Here is a 24,075-nt window from a genome sequence, read left to right as displayed (position 1 = left end):
TAATTCTAAAACAATCACCTTAAAGTACATAAGCTAATTTATAGTATGATTTTTTAAGATTTGTACTCGTTACGTTATCATATAAAATATATTTTGATTTGATCATTATAATTTAGTAGTTATTATAACTCAAAAATGAGGTCAAAAGAACGTGAAAATTTTTATAATTCATAAACCGTCACCATTATTAATATTATTGTACATAATTGGATCGTTATATCTATAATTTGAAAGTTATAATTTATAATTCAAAAAAATAGTTTAAAACAGATATTAGGATATTAAGTACAATTACATTGTAAATTCCCAAAGTCGTGTTCACTCATGTCTCAGAGTGAAGTGGGTCGGGTTATTCGAGGAAAAATTGTAATTTGGTTTAACTTATTTTATTAAATAGGTTAAATTTGGACTTTTTAAAAAATCTATTAATTAAAAAGATTAGACAAAAAAAATCTTATGAAGTTCGTTAAATCAGTTTATCAAAATATTTTTTAAAAAAAATAAATTATAAATTATTCCTAATTTAGACTTTCAATTATTCACTTATATTAAATACAAAATAAAAAAATAATAATTAAGATTAATTAAAATTGTAATTTTTTTATTAAAAAAAAGTTTATGAATTGTATATATAATTATGTTATGTAACTAATGATTAATATATAAATGAATTATGTTTTACCAATTATAAATTATAAATTTTAGAATGTCAATTTAATATTTTAAGAGTATTGTTTTGAATTCTAATTCACAAAATAGACTTGTAGATTTATCGAGTTTTAAACAAGTCAAATTTGAATCTAAAAAAAGCCTATAAGAGATATAAGAGATCTAGACTTAGGCTATCAATTTATAATATAAACTAAGTTTGTCAAAGTCAAAATTCGATTCAACTAAGCTCATTTTCACCCGTAACAATGAATTGAAAAGATTAACATGTATATTTTATAGCTGTCACTGAAGTTGTCACATATAATTCAAAAAAATGAATTATACCATACAACAACTATACAATAAGATGATAGTATATATAGGATTTGGATCCTCTAAAATTTGAATTTTACTTTAAAGAGTAAAGTGTGATCTTTTATCATTGATTTTATAGGTGGGACCAAAATAAATATGAAAGAGAAACTATTCAATAATAGAAGATTACATTTTACTCTCTAAAATGAAATTCAAATTTTAATTAACCAAAATAAAACCAGTTTCAATATTTAAAATCCGACCAGACCGACCGGTCTAACCGGTTCAATCAAAAACCAACTTGTAAAAGGTCTGATCCACTTTCCAAACCCACCCCTTCCCCCTAACAGCCACCCATTTTCCCTAGCACCCACCCATTTCCCCAATACGTGAATCATACATATATCACTATCACCTGAAGCACCTTCCAAACTCACCCTACCAAAACCCTAAGTTCTCCCTGCAACTGTTCTGCCGCGGTGCCGCCGCCGTCCGTGCTGTCGGCGCCTTTGCTTCCTCTCTCCTAGTTCGGCGTCCTCCTTCCCCCTGTCCCCGTCCTCTCTGGATTCTCTCGAACTTGGAGCAGCTCGCCGCTGTGTTGCCACTCGCTGTCGTCTCGCCGGGCGCCGTCCATGTCGTTGTCGAAGGTTAGTGGCACTGCCTTCACTTCAGTTCTTCTCTTCCTTTTATGCCCTGTTGTTGATTTTTGAATGTGACGTTGTTGATTTTTGAATGTGAAACTGTGACTGGGTTAATGGAAAATCAAATAATTGATTTTGTGCTGTTGCTCTTTTTTTAATTCCTGAAGCTTTTGTTGAAATTTTCTTGCTGCTGCTAAAAATAGAAATCAAATCATTACTGAAATTTTTGTTTAGATTTATTGATTTTAGGTTTAGTGTGATTAGGGATTACTTGTTACTGATTTGTAACGATTGTTGCTGAATGCTAAAAATGAAAAATCAAATCAAGTGTTGTTTGCCTGAATCTCTTGGTCTCAGTTTGTATGTCCATGAAGGGCTTCTTCTCCATGTTTTCTTTTTCGCATTCCAAAATCCTTTGCCTCCTCACCATCGCCATCGCTGCCACCTTGTCCTTTGGTTCTTGGTGTTTCGCCTCTTCCTGCACGAAACCTCTGTATAAGTTAGGGAATGTTCCGCAGTGTGGACTCCAAATTTTAACTTTGTAGGGAGTACAAGGCTGTCCAAAAGATTTTACTCAGGGAACACTTATTCAAAACGCAGTTGAAGCATAAAAAAGTAAATAACTAAACAAAGCATGAAGCAAAGATCATAATAAACCACACTCAAAAGCCTTCAAATATAGGGAAAAAAACAACACAGGAAAAAGAAAATCTATGAATAAACTATAACAACCAAGTCTTGTCCAGTAGATGTCTAGATGAGTCAGTTTTGGCCCGATTTGATAAAACTTTAACTTTTCAAGATTTGTTTTAGCTATGTTTGGTAAATGAAAATAAAAGTAACTTTTAATATGCATAAGCTACAAAAAAAAGCATTTGGTAAAATTACTTTACCATTAGTGAGTACTAATACTCGCAATGCAACAGTAGTTATAATCAACATATCACAAATTTTCACCCCTAGTTTTTATCAAGGAAAAAAAAAGGGGATAAAATACTTAAAAATGGATTAATAAAAATATACATGTCTAACTCAAACCTATCGAGTTATGTTAAGATGACATAACCTTTTTAAACTCATCTTTAACTCCTTATTCATTCACTAAAGGATGGATGAAGAGTGAATCCACCATCAAAGCAAGTTCCACACTCTATCTTATGATGATGTAGTGATGAGTCAAAGTATGAGTTTTTAAAAATTGTCATCCCTCTGGATTGAAGATGCCCAACAGAAGATTATAGTTTTTCCGGAATACATGCATCAACTGTGAATGCAAGGAAGAAAGTAATTTGAACTTGGAAAAATCAGACAAATATTCAAATCCGATTAATTAGGCTAGAGAAAAAATGCAGTATCTAATAGCATTACCTGATCAAGAGTAATGGTGGAGCTTTCAAACTTAATGTCAACCCTCTGTGAATTTCAAGTATTATCCAATTAGGTAGTTACTCAGCAGCAATAGTTATAGATTACAGAGAAATGAATTAAGATTGGTCAAACAAGAGGGTAGAGCTTTAACTGTTGTTGAAGCAATCTTGAAAGAAGCCTCAATACTAAGCTGTCCTGACAACAAACTCAACTCCTTTGCACTGAACTCGACCACGTTAACCGCTTTGCTCTCCATTTTAGAATCAAATGACCAATGCTCAAACTCAGTAGATAAAAGTTACAAAGATGAAATACTGGAAAAACAGTTTGCATCTTCTAATGTCAAAGTTATATACAATCTCTCTACTCAAAATTCTGTAGTTTGTACCTTGGCTATGTCAATGGTTTGAAAAAAACTCATCCAATGAGATAAAGTCTCTGAGGCCTATCTTGGTTCTCTTTGATCCCAGAATTGTGATTGTGCTATAAACAAGCCTCCAGCACCCAGCCACCTTCCATGTAATAGAAATTATTGATAGGGATAGATCATAAATTGCAATCACAATCAGATATCAGATAATTTAGGCAGAGTTGAAGTTACCTTGTCTAGTTCTAGAGTTGGCTCTAGAGTTGGATTCTGAGATTCTAGCTACTGCACCAAACTCTCAATTTCAAATTTCTTGGCAGATGGGAGTCCAAAAATCCCCCTGTTGATTCCTTGAAACATATTTTTTATTGCATTTGATTTCAAACATATCACATACCCTTTCTGCATTGCATTGTTAAACAATGCTAAAAGCTTATAATGAGAAAGAAAAAGAAAAAGTAGATTCAATATTGTTGAAATGGGATACCTTCCACTGCCTGGTAAAGCTCCCTTTTCTTCTCAGCAAGTGTGTCATCCTTAACCAAGCCTGAGCCAAAGTTTATTTCCCCAACTTTAACTATGGTGAAGGGTCTAAACCAGAGAGGTCTGTCACCAATTCTCATGGTGTTCATCCTTGAAAGATTCTCAGGCGGAGCCAATATTTGAAGCTTCATTATATCCATGGTTCTAAAAATCACAGGACTCACATGACAAGCGGCCATTGAAGAAGATTTAACTATAAGAGACAGAAAATGAAGCACAGGATATGATCATGGCCTGACCCTGCACGCGCCTCTATCTTGTTTTTGTTGATAAAGACTGTAGTTCCTATTATTAGTGCCATCATTTTTGCTCTATCGAAATAGTGAACATGCATTTAGAGCAAGGTTGCGGTTTGTGGATAAGGCTCTTGAGACATGTGGTTCAGAAATCAGAATCATTATATAGCATTATGTGGTCCACGAGATACCTTATCCTTTGGTCTCTCACTTGCCGAACTCATTAATTAGTAATATATATTGAGTTATTAATTATTTGGCTGATGAACTTTAGGTAAAGTTATTATAGGAAGTAATAGATCTAAATTAAATTTGAAAATAGTGCACGGTGTCTCTCTTATTTCATAAAATGTAGTTATCAATGACAGCTTGCTTAATGGGACCACACATTCTGAAACATAATGTAATAACTAATAATATCATTAAGACATTGATATATATTATAATGTTGATGATCACTTTACGATGATTGTGATACATATAGCATATATTAGGCATGCATTACTATATTTTTTCATGGCCTGTATCCAACTGTATCACGCTTCTTACTTACCCATTTTTTTTATTGTGAATTAGAAATTAAAGTAAGAGAGAAACCTCTTCAATTGCTTGTCTCTTTCTACGTGTACATTATTTGATACAACATAGCAACCCAATCTTCGTGATGTCTCCTCCTAACTCCTAAGTCTTAACTTCTATATATACCATGCCTTACTCTTCTACTTGCTCATATATATCTAGCTATAGTTACGAGTTATTACTTATTACTATATCATTAGAGTGCAATGGATGTTGACTCGGAACCACTCAGTTCACAAGACAACGTCGAAGATCCCATGATGACTAGTATGGAAGAAAATGTTAACTGCACTTGTGATTGTGGTGGCAGCAGTAGTAAGTGTGTGACTGTGACGGCCGATGATATTATAAACCAGACTTTTGAAACATCAGATGCAGCTTATAACTTGTATGTACGTTATGCGAGGTGTCTCGGGTTTGGAGTTCGCAAGGGTGATACAGCACGTGAAAAAGATGGAACACAGCGTAGAAGGAGGTTTTTTTGCAGCAAGGAAGGAAAAAGAGCCGAGAAATACATATCTAGTTTGAGTAGGAAGCGGGAGCATAGAGCGCTGACTCGCACTGGTTGTGAAGCCATGCTTGCGGTGTATCTTGACACTAAAACTTCGACTTGGAGGGTTAAAAAATTAGTCGAGAAGCACAACCACGATCTTGTCCCACAATGCTTGGTACACCTAATTCCAAACCACCGAGGGTTGACTGAGCCACAAAAAGCTCAGGCGAATACCATGCATGATCATGGTCTTCCAACCTCTAAAATAATGGGACTAATGGTAGGCCAAGCCGGTGGTTATGCCAATGTCGGGTTCACAAAGAAGGACCTAGATAATCACTTTCAAAGAGCTCGTCGTGCAATGCTCATTGGTGGGGATTCCAATGCGACCATTAGCTATCTACTTGGGAAAACAGATGTCGACCCGATGGCCATGACAAGGTACAGTGCTACTGATGAAGGTCGGCTGGCAAATTTATTTTGGGCAGATGGCATTTGTAGGTCCGATTATCAGTGCTTTGGAGATGTGCTTGCATTCGATACAACCTACCGGAAGAATAAGTACAGAAGGCCCTTGGTAATCTTCTCAGGTTGTAACCATCACCGCCAAACATGTATATTTGGTTTTGCCTTGGTAGAGGACGAACGGACTGCAACATATACGTGGTTGTTGCAAAACTTTCTAGAAGTCATGCTGAACAAGTCTCCTAGTGTTGTGGTCACAGACGGTGATGAAGCAATGAAGGCAGCAATTCGAGAAATCTTTCCGGATGCAACTCACCGATTATGTGGTTGGCACATTCAGAAGAATGTAACGGCAAACACAAAAAACAAAAATTTTTCCAACGACTTCAGAAGATGTTTGTATGCTCCATGGCATCCGGAAGAATTTGAAGAATATTGGGAGAATATGATAAAAAAATATGGGTTGGAGGAAAATGAATGGGTTCTAAGTGAATATGAGAAGAGGAAAAGTTGGGCAAGCGCTTACTTGAGGGATAAATTCTGTGCTGGATTTAGAACAACATCAAGGTGTGAGGCAATAAACAACTTCATTAAGAGGTTTATTGGCATTCGCCAAAGTCTTCTAGAGTTGGTCCAAAATCTTGAACATGCTCTTATGGACTATAGAAACAATGAATTAGTTTCTCAATTTAAGACGCTGTATGGGGAGCCCGTTCTAACTACTGGGCTAGAAGCGTTGGAGCTTTCTGCTGCCAATTTTTACACTAGGGAGATTCTTGGAGAAGTAAAAAAGGAGATTCAAGGAGTAGTTGCATTAGATGTAATAAATGAGGAAAACATATCAACCACTGTTGTGTTAAAAGTTAAGGAGTGTGACAGGAGACAACATACTTATATCGTACTTTACGATCGCAATACTAAGCATATGGAGTGTGAATGTAGTCGGTGGAGTAGTGAAGGCATTCCTTGCAGGCACATGTTTTGTGCAATGAAAAGGGTAGGTTTACAGAAGTTGCCAGATAGTCTTCTTTTGAGAAGATGGTCGAAGGATGCCAAGAAGTATCTGGATGAAAGTTCTGCTGGAGGCACTACGCAAGACAGAGAAAGAGAATTTTTAATGCGCTATGGCGCATTGTCAGTGGCAGCTACGTGGATGGTATTCTTAGGAGCTCAAGATGGTCCTTCTTTCCATGACACTATGAATGAAGTCTGTCGTTGGACCCAAACACTAGAACAAAAATCTGACTTGAAAAGACAAACAACAGATTCTACCACGCCAAACTTTGTTGGTGACCCTTCGGTGGTCAAGACAAAAGGAGCACCCAAGGGGAAAAAGGAAAGGGGTAAACGGAGGTGCACTAAATGCAACAGTGCTGGTCATGTAAAGAATAAATGTCCTGTGAGGAATGACGGTGACGATTTGGGGGATAAGACTGGTAATGGCGCGCAAGCTAGCTTTGGTACCAAGGAGGTCAGTGAGATACAATATTGCATTAGTTGTTATTTGATTTAAAATAAACTGGTGACCTCTATGTTGTAGTTATACTTGATAGAATTTTTGACTCCATGTATTAATTTTTCACAGAAGCTTCCCAAGGACCCTATGGCTTCTCAAGAGACATTAGCAGTGCCAAATACAGAAGTAAATGTACCTGTGCAGCAAGAGTCTGGGCTAGGTGATTCAGGATTGATTAATGGCCATGAGAATCCCATCCCACCGTATGGAAGTCATCAGTGGCTATTACAGGTATAAATTTAAAGAGATGAATAATTGCATTGAGAGAAACGTAGTGTTTTGTAAGTCTTAAACTATTTGAAATCACATTATAATTCGCTGAAGTCATTTTTAATTCTCTCAAATTTATTTGTGATGTGGAGAACAAGTTGTACAACAAGGACATTATTCGAAGTTCAATGGGATGCAGTAGCATGTACTTGTATATACTCATGAGAGTATGGTTTAAGATGTTAGTTAAATTCTTGGATTTCAATAAGACTTTGCTTTGAGGTTGATAAATTTTTAATATTTAAATTTTTAGATATTTATCATAACTTATCATTGTTACACTCGGCTGAAATGTGCAGAAAGTTTCAATAGTTTTTTATTTATATAAGTAAAATCTTATTGATTCTTATTCATGCTAAAATTCAAAAGGGTCTCTTGTACAGTTGCAAAATATACGACTAGAATAGTCTATGCTATACCATTGCAGGTAACACTAGTAGTGAAATCAAATTCTGAACCACAAATTAAACCTCTTATGCCAGCTAATAAATTGCAACATTATTTTTTCCTTCAGGTAATGTCTGTCTAATATGTTAACGTTGTTCAAAGAAGCTTAATTGTGTTCACCTGTTGATCATCCGGTGTGATGTGTCTACGCGCTAATTGTTAGACTTTTTCCTGTGCAAGAATCTGTGCAATATTTTGATGATTTGGGTGCATGACACATTATTTTGTGCAGTCATCTGTGTACTTGAAGCAGCACGCTTTTGACCTCCTTGAGCTGCTCCTGTTGCAAGCATTTCCAGAACTAGATGATGTATTCAAGAAAGTGCATGAAGAAAAGCATAGATTTGGGGAATTCATATCACCAAAGTGAATAGTATAATTTTGCATGAGGTCCGGAGACACAATTGTACATGGAGATATTATGCTTGTGCCTTGTTCTTTTCTTTTATTCTCCTGAAAAAAGAAAAAAAAAGGTGAATTTTCTGGTGACCCTATTTGTCTTTGCAACCCATCACCTATCTTTTTCTGCAAGTTGATGAGTTGAAGGCAATTTTTCCGTTCATAACTTCGGTTTTTAATTAGTATTGGCGTCTTGAGGAAACAAAACTGTAAATTTTGAGAATAATGCAATCATTGTAAGTTTTTTTTTTCTTTCGGGCTTGAAATTTCTCAACGCAAGCTGCTGTCTGGTGACCGATGACAGGTATAAAGCACTTACACAAGATATAGCAACATAGTTAGTTATTCTCTTCCCTCTATCGGTCACTCAGCTAAATACAATTATCTCTAATTCTCTATAATTATTATTTTTATAATAGGTGACCTGTTTAATTGAAAAATTTTCAAATATACTTTTAGTCATTTTTAACCGTTAATCTTAATTAGGGGTGATCTTAATTAGGGGTTTTTATGGCCCGTAAGGAACATGATTTAGTTAGTTCAAATAATTCTAATACTTTATAAGGCCAATTTTAAAGTTATAATTTTATAAGTTTTATATAACATCATTAAAATGTTACTATTAAAGATTAAAATTTAATAAATATTATATAACATTTATATCAAAATAAATTATTTTAAAATAAAAATAACATTATATAATATAAAAATATAACACTATTATAAAACATAACTTCACCCAACCAATCTGAGTCAATTCGACAAAATCTTTTGGTTCAGACTCTTGAATGCCCTATATTCAATATTGTAATTAAAAAAATTATAAATTCTTTTTAAAAAAAAAAGTAAACTACATTTACGTATTGGTAATATTACATACAATAGTTTATTCTTTGGGGCTAAAATCTTAGTTTACTATGTAAACTCCAAAAGGAGCCAAGTTTATATACCATTTACCAAGAACACCCAAAAGCCTAAACTCATTTATCGCTTTCCTTTCTTCTCTAGGTAATACGATTGGATTTCATATATTAACTTGGTTGCTGTGCATTTGGACTTAAGTTTCTAACTTTCTATGCCTAGTGGCCTGAGCTTGTTACAACCAGGTTCTCATTTCTTATATTAAAACCTATGTTGGCTGCTTTAACTAGAGAAAAAACAAGTCAAGCAAAGTAACTAGTGCAGAGGAAAAATATTAGCAGCAAATAAAACTCCGAGACACATAGCTCCACCTGAAATAATTCAATTACACAAATATGCAAAGACATATTACTACAAAATCTAATTATAGATTAGCCACATTCAACATTAGAGAATTTACATTATATGAATCCGCATTGAATCAATCAGTAATCACTTAGACACTTAAGAAAGACTGATCAACACAGTGGAAAAGCGAGGCCTGCGGGAGAAACTACTATGCATGTGTAAGATCAAAGCAGATAAATCAACACAGCTTTACCATACTTCAGAGCAAAAATTTGGATGTAAAAAACTCTCATTAAACAAACACAATGTCTTACAGTATTGATATGTTGAAGAATTATAAAGGTCGAAGGAAATCAAAATTGATAAGTAATGTCTCAATGAACTTTGCCTCAATATAAGTAGCAGACCAAAAAAATTGAATTTTTATTTAAAAAAAAAGTTGCTACATTTTCTCTTGCGGGCAGCAGGGAAGGCGCAAGCGGAGCACCGACTCTTCTGGAGATGGAAGCTGCGGCGGCCGCACCTCACACAGAGCGTGTGAGTCTTGTTCCTTCTCTTTCCGAAGCTCCCTGTTCCCTTCCCCTGCACTCACTCATTCAATTTTCCATTCAGATCCAAATTCACATAGAGAGAGAGAGAGAAAGAGAGAGAGAGGGAAGAGAGTTACCATTGAAGCAGATGCAGAAGAAACCCTAACCCTAGAATGTGGCTGGAAGAGAAACGGCGAAAATAAAGGTTGTTTCTTATATTAATATATGCGAGTTGACGATGACGACAATGAAGTGAATACTGCGAAATACAGTGCAAGTGTAGGTTAGTTTGGCATCAATTTTAGGGTTTTATGGTAACTATACACATGGTTCATATTGTCAATATGCTTTTCTATGGGCTGAGTACAAGAAAATTTCAACAAAAATTTCTTACTTAATTATATATATATATATATATATATATATATATATCCAGTACCAATCGGCATGTTTGTGCTGGTGCAGTAGCGAGCCATGACTCTGCCTGATAGATACATTGAGCATTGATCTTAGTAGGAAACTCAAGCAGCGGGGTTGAGTTCAAACCATATCGCAGCTACTGCTTTGACGTTAACCAATGTTTTTTTGTGTGTGTATTTTATTATTTTTTATCTAAAATATCACCTTATATTAGCCAAGTTATACCACATTATTTTGATATATATTATTTTACTTTTATCAATGAATCCGCCAATAATGAGATGTATACACTTTGGTTGCTCTGTGTTCAGGTAAATGTCACTAACATACTAAAGTGAACTATTCCATGAATCGTAGATTATACACTATAAATATCATCTCACGCACCAAATTTTTCAAGATAATAACAAGAATTAAAAAAATCCTAAGTGCAAGATATAAATCATTATAAATAATAAAAAATCCATATATTTAAAAAGTCAAAGAAATAAGTGCAAGATATAAAGTTAGCTTGTATTTTAAAGAAAAATAAAATAGCCTAATTCAATCCATAATTTCTAATAAAAAAATTTTTAACGTCTTAAGTTTGCATGACAGACTGCTGTATCTTTTTATTCCAGTCAGTGACAGCAAGCTTCTCTATGATATCCCGCTTTGAGTTATTTTCGTCATTCACCAAATCCACAGCTAGACGCATCCTTGTGTAATCAGAAATAACCTAACAGACAATAACAATGATATTACAAAATGGAATAAACATAACTTCATTAATAATGTTATTTTTCTTACCCATGTCTTATTACCGAGGCTCCAATAGCGAGTGAGTTGCATCCATTGAGCGACCCAAATACCACAATTATTCCTTTGCCACAATTCAATGCACATATTAACAAAAGAAAAATAACAAAATAACAAACCGCCAGAAAATTAAATTTTTACTTTGATAAATGGTAAATTTAAACGTACGATTCGGCAGATTGTTGCGGGACATCTGGTTCTCTGACTTTATACTTTGAAAATTGAATGTTTCTAAAGGAAGGTGTTTCACCAAAATTCTTTTCGGACAAAAATTCCTCTAGGTAATTTAACAAAGTGTTAATGGCACTCATACGCTCTGTCACCAATGTGCCCTTTTTGAAAGAGTCCAGATATTTCACGACCTCGTTAAGTAAATCAACCACTATGAGAAACCAATGGCTATTGAGGTGAATTGGCACAAAAATCTACAACAACATCCGGAAATAACCTTAACTAAAAACAGTCATGAAATATTATTATATGAATTAATTGAAAGTTCAATAAAATTAACGAACTTGATGTAAAGTGGCAAGGTCTCCCATGAAGTTATCCTTGATGTATTTCATTGTGCGAACACAATTCTGTTTCGGGCTTAACACAATTTGCTGCCATGAATATTAAACTAAGTTAGGAATCTTATTATGTTAATTTCTAGTCTACCTGGGAAGATATATTAAATTTGAAGACTAAATTTCGATATGCCAAGGGACTTACAGAAAATGTCGGTGGCAGAAACCATTGGTTAGCATATTTGTATCCTTTTGGCCCAAAATATTCTTTGGTGAGCATCGAACAAACTAAGGTAAGGACCTATGGAGTACAAAAAATCAGAGTTATTCTGCACCAATTCAAATTTAATATTTTTACAAGGATAATAAATAAATAAATGTTACAAAACTAATTCTTACATCACCAATTATTGGCTTGCCGGGCATTATAGTCAGAAGAGTTTTGCGTGTGCCACTACAATGATCGTTTGGAACAAGCACTTTCCTAAATTCATAAAATTAGAATATTATACTATAGTGGTATAGTAGATTATAAAAAAATTATATGACAAATTAAATATTAATTAAAAAATAAGTTAATTTTACTTACTCTGGATCCATATTGTTTCCAAATATGTAGGCAGCAATGGCCAATTCTTTATTAAAAAATTTCATCTCTTTAGTTGGCCGAAATAAAAGGTCCAAACACTAAAAAAAATAGCAACAAAAAAAAAGTTTAGTACTCATTTATTTTGATCAACAAAAAGTAAAAAAAAATACAATTATAAAATAATATAAATAATTTATAAGTTCAATCTTTTTTTATTACCAACTATCTTTACATGTCATTTGTTTAATCTTTTGTATGTTTTAAAAAGTTTGACTATGTCTATATACTCAAAGTGTACACACAAAATCGGCCAAATATTTTTTTTGCGTATTATAAATGAAAAATTTTTCATAGACTAACGGTTTTCAAATAGGTAAGTACTCACACGTGGCATGTCATCCCCGTCCATATTTGGATCGTGGTTGTCGTAGTAAATCCATGGAGACCCCGGAGGATACTTTTTCGCAAATTGCAATTCTTTCTGCAACTCCAAAAAATATGATAATTATTTTAGACGCTGTTACTTATTTGTCAATAATATCATCTCAAATGACACGACATCAATAAAATTATTATAAATATCAGCAAATAAAATTTAGCTCCCTAATATTAACTAGGGTTCTAATCAACCTTCTAATGTCACTAACAGGCACAATTTGATGACCAAAGAAAAAATCGGTACTCACGAGCCTAAAATACTCAACAATGAAGCTAGACATCATGTCTAATGAAAAGGAGATAAGTTGAGGAAGAGATTGTATTTAATGACTTAACATTAATATAGCAATATGTGAGAATACTAAAAAGTTCTTCACCCCTAAATGGTATTTAATGGTTGTTATTTAAAAATAAAAAGATAAAACCTTAACTGCGTTGACCGGTAATCCACGCTTTTTTCCCTTGCACCTCCAAGTACTCTTCTTTGTGACTGGTTCGTCACCCAAATACATTGAGGGATTGGCATCAAGTATTTCTTTCAAAGGGTCTGACAGTGGAGTAACAGGAGTATTTGAAAGCTTTCTGCGTTTCAAGGTGTCCGACGACGATTTAACAATTGGAGTAGTAATTGAAAGCTTTGCACCGTCACTCCCACTTTTTGGTGAAGAACCAACCGTTTTCACAATTTCTGGGAGAACTGCTGTTATCCCTTGCACAACAGCTTCGCGAATCATCGTCGACAGTGCCTCGGCAACACCCTTTCCAAGCTACAAGATGCCATACAATAAGACACGTTACTTGTATACTAAGGTTACAATACAACCACTATAAACATCACAAAAGATAATTAAAGACATGTTAAATAGAGTATGCCAAGAAAGTAATGCATATTCGAGTATTGTAGCCCAGAAAATGGATTACCTTCTCATCCAAGGCGGATAAGTCCATGTCTAATTCTTCCTTATAAGTTACAAAGGCATCCAGTGAGAGCTGCTTAAGCCAAATAAATTTCAGTATTTTTATTAGACTAAAAAAATTACTAAAAAGTGTTAGATTTAAAAGATCACGATAAACACTGTTATTTATAGAGATAACTAACAAAGATAACGAAAAATCTTTTTTTTTTGGAAATAAGGATATCCTAATAAATGCGAAAAGATATCTAATTTTCAAATTAAATCCAATTTTTTGTTAAGATATTGTAACAAATAATTAAGATATTTAATTTTTTTATTTGATATTCAAATTTAAATTTAAATTCAAACTATCATTTTTTCAAATTGTTTATTCTTATAAGTAGAAAATGTATGAAAATTTACTCCTTTTTATTTTTTTAGTGAATGATTAAAAAATAAAAAATTTGTCTTTGCATTATTCTTGGAGTATATGATTATAATATTAGAAAAAAAGTAAATATTCTCATTTATTACTATTATACCTTTTTTAAATTATACATAATTTGATAAATTATTTGTTTTTAAATTATAAATTCAAATAATTGTATTATTAACGAATATTTTTTTTCTATTAATATAAATATTATTGCAATTATTTTATGATAGTTAGTTAAAATTTTTTTACCGAAAACATCTCTATAGAAAAGTTAGCAACTTTGCAAATTTTTGTATAATAAAATCATTGGAGCTTACGATTATACATATACGCTAGATAACACTCATATTTTTTGTTATTTTGAAGAATGTTATTTTTTTGTTTTCAATTTATCCTTTCATTTTTTTGTTAGATTTAATCATATTTACGGGCATTTTTTTAAGTTCACATTAATAAATGAGTTCAAATTACAGTTCGGAATCCATCCCAAAGATCATAACCTTAAGTAAAACCAAACAAAATTCGATAGAATACATATACGCTAGATAACACTTATATTTTTTGTTATTTTGAAGAACGTTATTTTTTGTTTCGAATTTATCCTTTTGTATTTTTTATTAGATTTAATCATATTTATGGTCAAAATTAATAAAAAATCACATAAAATAACAAAATCATATTCTTTCTCGTAAGATTAAGGTATATTAAATATTAAAAAAAACAAATATTGAACGTAACTATATTGAAGGTAACTTAGAAGTCTGTGGCTCTTCTTTAAATAATTCGAGACAATTATTTTATTTTATCCATCTTATCTATTAATATAAAAGAAATATTTAATTTCAAATGTTGATTTTATTAAATATTTATCTTTAAAATTTATTATATAACGAAGATTTAAAAGCATAATTTAATTTAAATATTGTAAAATTAATATTAAATATAATTTTTTAAATATCTATCTTTTTGATAAACTTTTACTTGAAATCATTAATATTTTATTTTAGACTTGTTCTTGATAAAAGAATATTATCTAAATTTATTTAACACTATAATATTGTATCATAAGTAGGCTAACTAATAACATTAAGTAAAAAAAATAATAAATTAAAAATATTAATTTTTTTCTGCTACTTAGATTAATAGTTGGTGTAACAATTTTTTTTTGTAAGTATTAATATACTATTAATATTTTTTTTCTTCCAAAAACCTTTTTACTTAAATGAAATTATCTTTACAATATACTATTAATATTATGTAAAATAATATATTATTATAACTATTTATAATATCTTGAATTTTTTATCCTTATTTTTTATAACTAGTAATATTTTTGTGTAAGTACACAAATATATCCTTAGCTTCTTTTTTTATTTATTTTTTCTATAAACATATTACAATTGTTAGTTTCCTATCGTAGTCAAGAAGATGGTCTGAATTTGAGTGATTTTTGTACATTCAGTCTAGTCAGGGTATTTTTACTGTTTGTAATTACAAACACAATGCTAATGTATAAATATCTAAAGTCTAGAATTCAATACCATAAGTATTATTTAAATAACTAAATTCTAATATTAGGATTATATTAGTTTAATCTCCAGAAAACTGTTCTAATTTAATACTAGTTACACTTCACTAAATTATACTAGTTATACCACAATTATACCTAATTATTTGTTCTTAGCCTAAAGAATCAAAGGAAAAAAGACAGATAAGTCCCTGACTTATTAAATTTTTGACAAATACATCTCTAACAAAATTTAAATACAAAAAAGTCCCTGACTTTAATAAACAGAAGACAATTTAGTCCTTCTGTCTATTTGCCTCTCATACACCAAACGAAACTGGCTGAAGAACGTTATTTTTTGTCATTTTGAAGAACTGTATTTTTCGCGTCGAATTTATCCTTTCATTTTTTTGTTAGATTTAATCATATTTATGGTAAAAATTAATAAAAAATCACGTAAATTAAAAAAATTATATTTTTTTCGTAAGATTAAGGTATATTAAATATTAAAAAAAAATAAATATTCAACGTAACTTTTTAGATTTGTGGCTCTTCTTTAAATAATTCGAGACAATTATTTTATTTTATCCATCTTATCTATTAATATAAAAGAAATATTTAATTTCAAATGTCGATTTTATTAAATATTTATCTTTTAAGATTATTATATAACAAAAATTTAAAAACATAATTTAATTTAAATATTATAAAATTAATATTAAATATAATTTTTTAAATATCTATCTTTTAGATAAAATTTTACTTTTAAAATTTGTTATATATAATTATTTTAAAGCAGCTCGTTTACTTTGCGCCAAAAATTAAAATTTTAGTCAAAATCGCCTTTTAATTTCCGGAAATTTCAACTTTGGAGTGTCTTCTCCCTCGTATCACATCTAGCTAGCTAGGTTACCACGCCAAAAACCCAATCTTTTTTCAGAACCTAAATAGTTGACTTATATTTTATTTAACACTATTTCAAATACAGCCTCTCAAACACTTGATTAGGAATAGGATTCAAAAGCTTCACAATTTCCTTCTTCTTATCCGGATTCTTAACAGCATCATTCTTGAGCACTGCAAGAATCTCATCAGCCGCGCCGCTAACAATGCTGAGAGGCTGCCGGCCAAGATGCTGTTGAATGACACTCAGCATGCCTCATAGGCAGCCCTAGTCTCTTTGCTCTTGGGCTGATACACGCCTTCCTCAGTGGCAGTGAGGACACTCTCTTCCAGGAGGCGCCGGCGCTTGCCCTGTCGAGACAGGGGCTCGGTCAAAGGGTCACGCTCCTAGTCATCACTGCATTCTTTTCCCGTTTCTCTGCTTCAAGAACCCTAGTCATTACCTCAGGTTCTCTCTTTGCTCTGCTTTCTAGTCTATTTTCTTTAATTAGTTAGTTAGTTAGAATTTGCATGTTGTTAGTGGATTTAAGCGGTTAAGATTGGTTAGGATTAGTTTAGTAGATCTTTGTTAAGTTGCAAGTGTTGGATTATGGCTATTATGGATTTAATTCCACTGAAAATTGCTTGATTATGCTGAATTTCTGCATTGCACACCACATGCTTGATTGAATGCCTATGTAATGTTTTGCATTTTATTTATGTGTTGTATCTACTATAAAGATTAAATTGCAAAAATGTTAGGCACACTGTTCTTGGATGAGGCACTTTTGGCTATATTTTGATGCTTGTTCAACTTACAATTCATTAGCACATTGATTTTGTTTTGTTTTGTCAACACCTATAGGATTTCTATGTTCATAATTCTTGAATTTTGGGTGAATCCTCAATTTGTGTGCATTTAATTTGTTGTTTTCTACAAGTAAAGAACCCTCACCGAGAAAATGTTATCTACTAAAAAAAATGAAAATAGCCAACAACTTTGAGTATGCTTTATTTTTTGTTCTGGAAAAGAAGGATGGTATTTCAAAATTTATATAGGTTCCAATGAACAACGTGTTCTAATAGATAAAGCATAATCCTAAGATGTAAGCTTATGACAGTACTGATGTAAGCATGGTCTGAGTAAATTGGTGCCATCTTCATTTGTCCACTATAGACATTTTAACATAGAGCAATACTTGAGATGCCAAATTTCCAAGGTCCCATCCACTTTAGGTAATTTGGGTTTGTAGCTTCTATCTATTTCTTTCCAGTAGCCCACCACTTGCCAATAACTGCTGGATGCCCCTCATAATTTTTTGTTCCTGGAGTTTTGAGTTATCACAGATAAAACACTGTCTTTGTGATGAAAAAAGAAAAATTTTAATAACTCCATTTATTTATTCCTTTGAGAAACTGCTTTTAGATGGGCTTTTTGCTTTGCTTCTAGTATATTTTATGTTGGTCCTTGTTTTCAAGTTTGGATATGATCTTGCAGGGAAGATGATAAATGCTGTCTTTTTCCGGTCATCCTTTTTCTGTTCAAGTCGATACAAGCTCGCTTTGTCAATTGGCACATAGCAAATAGAGAAATCCACGATTTTTCTCTCTTTTGTCCGGATTCAGATGCTTTTTGGGCTCATGAACCTGGTTTATGGTAGCAAATAGGAGGAAAGAAGTATTAGAATGTGAACATGGATGTTAAGCTTTTTGACAAACCCATTGCTTAGAAGGAGGCTTTGTTTCGTCTTGGTTTTGAGTCATGCTGTGTAAATACATTTAGAGATATGTATAGGAGAATCAATCAAGTACAAATCTGTAGCTTTGCTTCATTGTAAAAAATGAGAGAGTACAGCTTCAATGGATAATGCCAACAAAGTCTTTAATTGTAATTAACTTTTTTATGACTATATTATGTGTTTATAATTTCAATGTGTTTATCTGACCACTGACAACTCCCATTTTGCACCAGCACCTTGCTTGACTTTGCAATATCTTTACCACTTTCTACCGAAACAACATTAACAAAGAGCTTCCCATCCCTTGGGTACCTACAAACAAGAGAATCAGCATTTGTTATTATTAACAGAACCATCTATTTCCTTTATTTTCCCGCCCACTGAATTACTATTGAAAACAATTCTAAAATCAACATACAACTTTTTTAGCAGCAAAATTTGGATAAAAAAGTATAATTTTGGTGATTTAGACATTTTCCCCCTTGATTACAATTACTTTAGAACTTAAAGATAAATCATCTTTGCTTACTTTTAACATGTCACTGTAGTCATTCAATATTATGGAATGTGGCCTTCTGATATTTAAACCATTTGACATGGAGTAGATAATAAGACTTTTTTTTTAAAAAAAACTAATTAATTTACGTATTGTCATTCAAGAGAAAACAAAATACAATGAAGACCATAGAAAAACTAGAAATTGATATAATACTTGTCTAAGGTTTATATATGAGTAGTTTGTTGACAAATCTCAAGTTGAATGAATGATGAATGATCACGTTTTCTTTTTCTTGGTTATGTAATGTGTATCTTTCTTTTCTTTAGCTTATTAGGTCCAGACTAAGCAAAAATTTTTACCTAACAGCAATCTTAAGACATCATAAAAATAAATAAATAAATAAATAAAACATTGTGCTTATTTTGCTTCTTTACGTTAACCAAAGAAAGGCTTTCATTCCTCATCATGTAATATGAAAAAAATTGACAGCTGGATTTCTTCTATGAAAATGTCCTCAATAATATAATCAAGGAGTTTAAAAAGAATTACTAGATCACAATCATATGTTCATCAATTCATTTATGCTCTGATACATTATTTACATCAATCATATAATGTGATAAAATGGATCAAAAAATTCATCACCTAAACACATCATCTCCATAATTGCGTTGATGGGAAAAGATTCATCTACCCTCAACTACAGATTTAGACCAAGTAAGAGACATTGAAGAAGTATTAGACTGGCGAATATCTTCAAATGTTGGGTGTGTTGAATAGCTAAAATAATTAGAATACCCAGAAAAAATATCCCCAGATTTCAACTTTAGAAGCAAACAAGTATCCGCATTCTCATTCTCTGATTCTTCTCCTCCCTCATTGTTCCCTTCTAAAATACTCACAACTTGTCTCATGTTTGGTCTTGATTTTGGTTCAGGGTATGCACACAACAATCCCAACTGAAGAACCTTCTCAACTTGTTGCAGATTGAAGTCTCCTTTAGCACTTAACCTCTCATCAAGTGCATTCATTAGTTCCCCTTTAACCATTAGTCCCCACACAAACTCCACAAGAGGTGGCTTACCTTCTTCCATAGGCCTCCTTCCACACATGACCTCTAAAATCAAGATTCCAAACATGTACACATCCGTGCGAGTCGAGGCTTGTCCGGTCTTGATCACTTCTGGAGCCATGTAACCAACTGTTCCAACCAACTTTGTTGTGCTAGCAACTTGGCCATGGCTATGCATTCTTGCTAATCCAAAGTCTCCAAGCTTTCCATTCATATCCTTATCAAGTAACACATTGCTGGCTTTGATGTCCCTATGCAGAACTTGTTCTTCCCAACCTTCATGCAAATACAACACAGCAAAGGCCACACCTTTGATATTTCTTATTCTCTCTTCACAGTTCAGCATCATGCTCTCATCACAAAACACTCTCTTATCCAAACTCCCATTATCCATGTATTCATAAACTAACAAGAAATTTTCCATGTCTTTCTTGCACCATCCTCTCAGAGCAACCAAGTTTTTCTACTTCAATCTTCTAAGGCTTGAAATTTCTGCTAGGAACTCTCTCACGCCGTCATTCTCTTGTCATTCTCAAGGATTCTATATTATAGCTAAACAGAACAACTTCACTTTAGTTCACCTTAATTAATTATCATCCATTTCCAAAATACTAAACTTCTTCACATAATAAATTTCCTCTTCTTTGATAAAATTCAACAAATAAAGCACTAGTTTTCGCTGTTTCCAAATTACAATAGTAGGATCTAAGATTCTGAGGCTTGCATTGCAAATTCCGCACCAAACGCATAATCAGTTCATCACCGCGAATCAACAATTACGAACATACTAAGCGTATTAAGCTAACGTGAAAAAAAAAAACAAAAACAGAACTCTACTTCACACACTATTGCATTAGCATTTATCAACGTAAATGGAAGAATAAGGGAAAAATAAAAATTAAATTAAATTACCTGAAGAGCCTTAAAATGAGAGAATCAGAACTCAAATCTTGTATCAGCTGCAGATTTCGAAGAAGCCTTGTTCTTACTCAACCGAAATATCCTCTCGTCTCTCTTCTGAATCACACTCACGTTCGTAATTGGTAACTGGTAAGGTTTCGTGTGATTAATCGTAATGAATGGAATACAATACTACTTACCATTCCACATTTCCTGGTGACTGCTTGTGCTTCGGTTCAAGGTGTCGGAAGAGTACCCGTATGGATTGTGCGTTACAGCCACACCAGGATTCACCTGTGTTGATTTGCTTGAAATAGGTCTATGTATGTTCCTATGGCTCCAGAGAAACATCTTGCACCAAAGTCTCTTACTTCCATAAGGAAGAACTTGGCTTGAGGAATGCCTTCTCAACATAACTCTATCAGCACTGCAGTGAGTCATCACAGACCTGGGGCTTTCAAGATTAGCAGCCACTTTACCTGCTGTAAGTTCCTGTAAATTCTCGAAAGATTGCAACTTTGAATCTGGAAAATTGATGAATTGTATTACCGAGAACATCCCTTCTTTCCAGGTTTGAGCATGATCGAGTGAGTTTGGGAGAATCCCAGGAGGCTGCAAATTACTTCACCATTTCACCCTTAGGCTTGAATTTGGGCTTGGGCAGGATAAGGGATTAGGGTTAGAATTTTTTTTAATAGGAATTTAATTGTATTTTTAAATTATTAGAGATTTAGATGTTTGTAAAATAAAAAATTAAGGATATATTGTCTTTTTATAAAAAATTTAAATATAATTCGGTTTATATTGTGTAAATTGATCGGAACAAACCGAATCTAATAATTATAATACGAACAATTAGGTTTATTATTTTTCTCTAATAAACCGATTTTATTTTGAATTATTAGAAAATAGCTTATTAACCGGTTTAATAAAAATGTCCAATCATATTATGCCACGTATGAATGTCTTTAAAAAAAGACATTTTTTGTGTCTTTATGTAAGTGGCCTCCTAATGTTAAATTAAGTCTTAAAAGTGTTACTTGAATTTTTTTTCTCAATTTTAAATTTATCTCTAAAATTTTAATGGTCAGTAATATATAAACAAATTATATTGTGATACATACATAATGATATCAATTGACATATGAATAAATTGTTTTATAATACGTAAAATTGCTATTTATTATATGTGCAATTAATTGATATTTTATGCTAATAAGTTATAATTTAAACGGAAAAGCTCTGCATACAAGCTATTAGGGCTTGTATGCTTTACAAGTTCATTAAACAAATACGCGCTGCTCCACGTACATTGATTACACGCGCTATATAACATCCTGCGTATATCTAACTACCAAATTTAAAATATTTGTTTCCTTCTTCGTTTTTGATATTTTGAGATTTGGTTGTTCTTCTTCTCACGCGTCTTCCCTCCTTCTCCATCGTTCTTTTCCTGTCCTTTTCTCATTGGTCTGTTCTTCGTTTACGTTACCTTTTTCTCTCTCTGCAACTCGACCTTCGTTTTCTATTTTGATTTGTTGTTTTCTGAAATCAAAGTTTGAACTCGTTTTGAAGATAATGGATCATTCAACCTCTGATTGTCAACTGAATCCAGGCGAAGTGGATTATGAATTTGAATTTAACGAATTTTCTGAGGTTTGATTTACATAAGATTAGTATGATTTTTCTTTCAGTAATTTGTATAGCATTGTGTAGTTGAAAAATTGCCGAACATTGACTGTGAAAGTAACACGTTAACATGAATCTGTCCATTCAATGTATTAGTTGTGATTAATTACCTGGAATTTATAGCAGACGCTCGGGTGTAGATCAATTCTTCTTTGGGTGTATTTTAGCTAGAAGTGTGGGTGTATCTACACTTTACTGGTTTTTTGTTATTTTAATTGAGTTGTTGTTGTTCAGGTGTATTATATCAGAGATGATTGGGTGTGTTTTTAGTGTTTGACATGGTGTATTCTGCAGCCTGAGTATTTACAGTTTATGGCTTTAAAGGTCATTCTGTAGTTGAGTTGTTGCGGTTCGGGTGTATCATATTAGACATGATTGGGTGTATTTGAATGATATATATGGGTGTATTCATAGTTCTGACACGGTGTATTGTGCAGCCTCTCTCGGTTGTTGATGACGAGCTTGTTCCGAAGGTCGGAATGACCTTTACCACCCTTGAAGATGCCGGAAATTTACAGGAACTACGCCAAGGCTGCAGGTTTCTCTACAAGAGTTCGGTGCACAAATAGGAAGGGAAACGAGATTAAGAATCAACTGATTACATGTAGCAGAGAGGGAAAATGGAGATCTAAAATATCTCCGACCGAGAAGACCAATCTGACAGCCGGTTTAAACTGTCCTGCAAGAATTTATATACACACATTGAAGGATGTCGGTGCTTGGATCATTTCAAAGGTTGTGCTGGATCATTCACACCCCTGCTGTCCAAGCAAAGCAGAGATGCTCAAACAGCACAGGGAACTAAGCATGTCCATTCGTCGTACGATAGAGAATAACGAGGAGGCCGGTATCAGACCAAGCAAAACCTACCAATCATTTGTTGCCGCTGCCGGGGGTCACCGCGAGTTAAATTTTATCGAAAAGGACGTGAGGAATTACATTACCAGGGAAGTGCGGAATGTTTCCGAACAAGAAGATGCAAAGGAATTCGGGAAATATTTCGTAAGAATGAAAGAGAAGAATCCGAATTTCTTTTTTGAGCTCGAACTCGAGGAGGATCAATCGATTAAGTGGCTTTTGGGCCGATGCAAGAAGCAGAGCCGCCTTTGAGTATTTCGGAGACGTCATTTCATTCGACACCACCTACAATACAAACAGGTAACAAATAGTCCCTGTTTATGATGCTAAATTAATTTATTTTTACGAATCCCGCAGCACAGGTGTTATTGGCTGTCTCATTGGGTGTATTCGAAGCATTTGTTGGGGTGTACCTAATAATTTTGCATTCTGGACCATGGTAATTTTGCATTCTGGACCACGGTCAGTCACCACTTCTCGATGCTCTTTGATGAGAACGAAGAAATTGAATCATTCAAATGGTTATTTCAATGCTGGCTTCGTTGCATGGGAGGAAACGCTCCGAAAGGGTTTCTCACCGATCAGTGCGCATCAATGAAAAGGGCTTTAGGCTTGTATGCCACACAGTTCACCGCTGTGATTTGACACATCATAAGAAGATTCCAAGCAAATTAAACGGGTACAAGGGACATGCCGATATCAACAGAAATGAGCCATGTTGTTTGGAACTCTCATAGCAAAGACTCATTCGATAGGATTGGAAACGATTTCTGCTGAATTTTGGTCTTGCGGACCCAAGTGCTTTCAGGTAATG

At 33.2% G+C, this 24,075-nt stretch overlaps 2 protein-coding genes, 1 long non-coding RNA gene and 1 pseudogene across 5 annotated transcripts; 1 reads left to right on the top strand and 3 right to left on the bottom strand.

Moving 5' to 3' along the window:
- Positions 1 to 1,157: 1,157 nt before the first annotated feature.
- Positions 1,158 to 4,207, bottom strand: LOC112715505 (fibrillin protein 5 homolog; annotated as a pseudogene).
- Positions 4,187 to 8,542, top strand: LOC112717474 (protein FAR1-RELATED SEQUENCE 5-like). 2 transcript variants are annotated; one of them, XM_025769491.3, is made up of 3 exons: positions 4,187 to 7,129; positions 7,244 to 7,405; positions 8,124 to 8,542. In XM_025769491.3, the coding sequence occupies exons 1-3, from the start codon at positions 4,907 to 4,909 to the stop codon at positions 8,259 to 8,261; spliced, it is 2,523 nt and encodes an 840-aa protein (XP_025625276.2). In that variant the 5' UTR covers positions 4,187 to 4,906; the 3' UTR covers positions 8,262 to 8,542. The 2 variants fall into 2 exon arrangements, with proteins under 2 accessions (XP_025625276.2, XP_072060859.1); XM_072204758.1 differs by lacking the exon at positions 8,124 to 8,542 and adding an exon at positions 7,959 to 8,115 and having other exon boundaries at positions 4,761 to 7,129.
- Positions 8,543 to 9,770: 1,228 nt separating this feature from the next.
- Positions 9,771 to 10,626, bottom strand: LOC112715506 (uncharacterized). 2 transcript variants are annotated; one of them, XR_003159738.3, is made up of 3 exons: positions 10,469 to 10,626; positions 10,167 to 10,288; positions 9,771 to 10,081 (listed from the first exon to the last, which is right to left on the bottom strand). It is a non-coding gene; the product is annotated as an uncharacterized lncRNA (long non-coding RNA). The 2 variants fall into 2 exon arrangements; XR_003159736.3 differs by lacking the exon at positions 10,469 to 10,626 and having other exon boundaries at positions 10,167 to 10,307.
- An 8,665-nt stretch (positions 10,627 to 19,291) lies between these two features.
- Positions 19,292 to 20,898, bottom strand: LOC112715504 (L-type lectin-domain containing receptor kinase VII.1-like). The gene has a single exon (XM_025767281.3). The coding sequence runs from the start codon at positions 20,236 to 20,238 to the stop codon at positions 19,429 to 19,431; it is 810 nt and encodes a 269-aa protein (XP_025623066.1). The 5' UTR covers positions 20,239 to 20,898; the 3' UTR covers positions 19,292 to 19,428.
- Positions 20,899 to 24,075: the final 3,177 nt, after the last annotated feature.

This window comes from Arachis hypogaea, chromosome 10 (assembly GCF_003086295.3).
Source record: "Arachis hypogaea cultivar Tifrunner chromosome 10, arahy.Tifrunner.gnm2.J5K5, whole genome shotgun sequence".
NCBI lineage: Eukaryota > Viridiplantae > Streptophyta > Magnoliopsida > Fabales > Fabaceae > Arachis > Arachis hypogaea.
The sequence above is the reverse complement of the archived record's forward strand: the minus strand, read 5'-3'. Positions and strand labels throughout refer to the sequence as shown.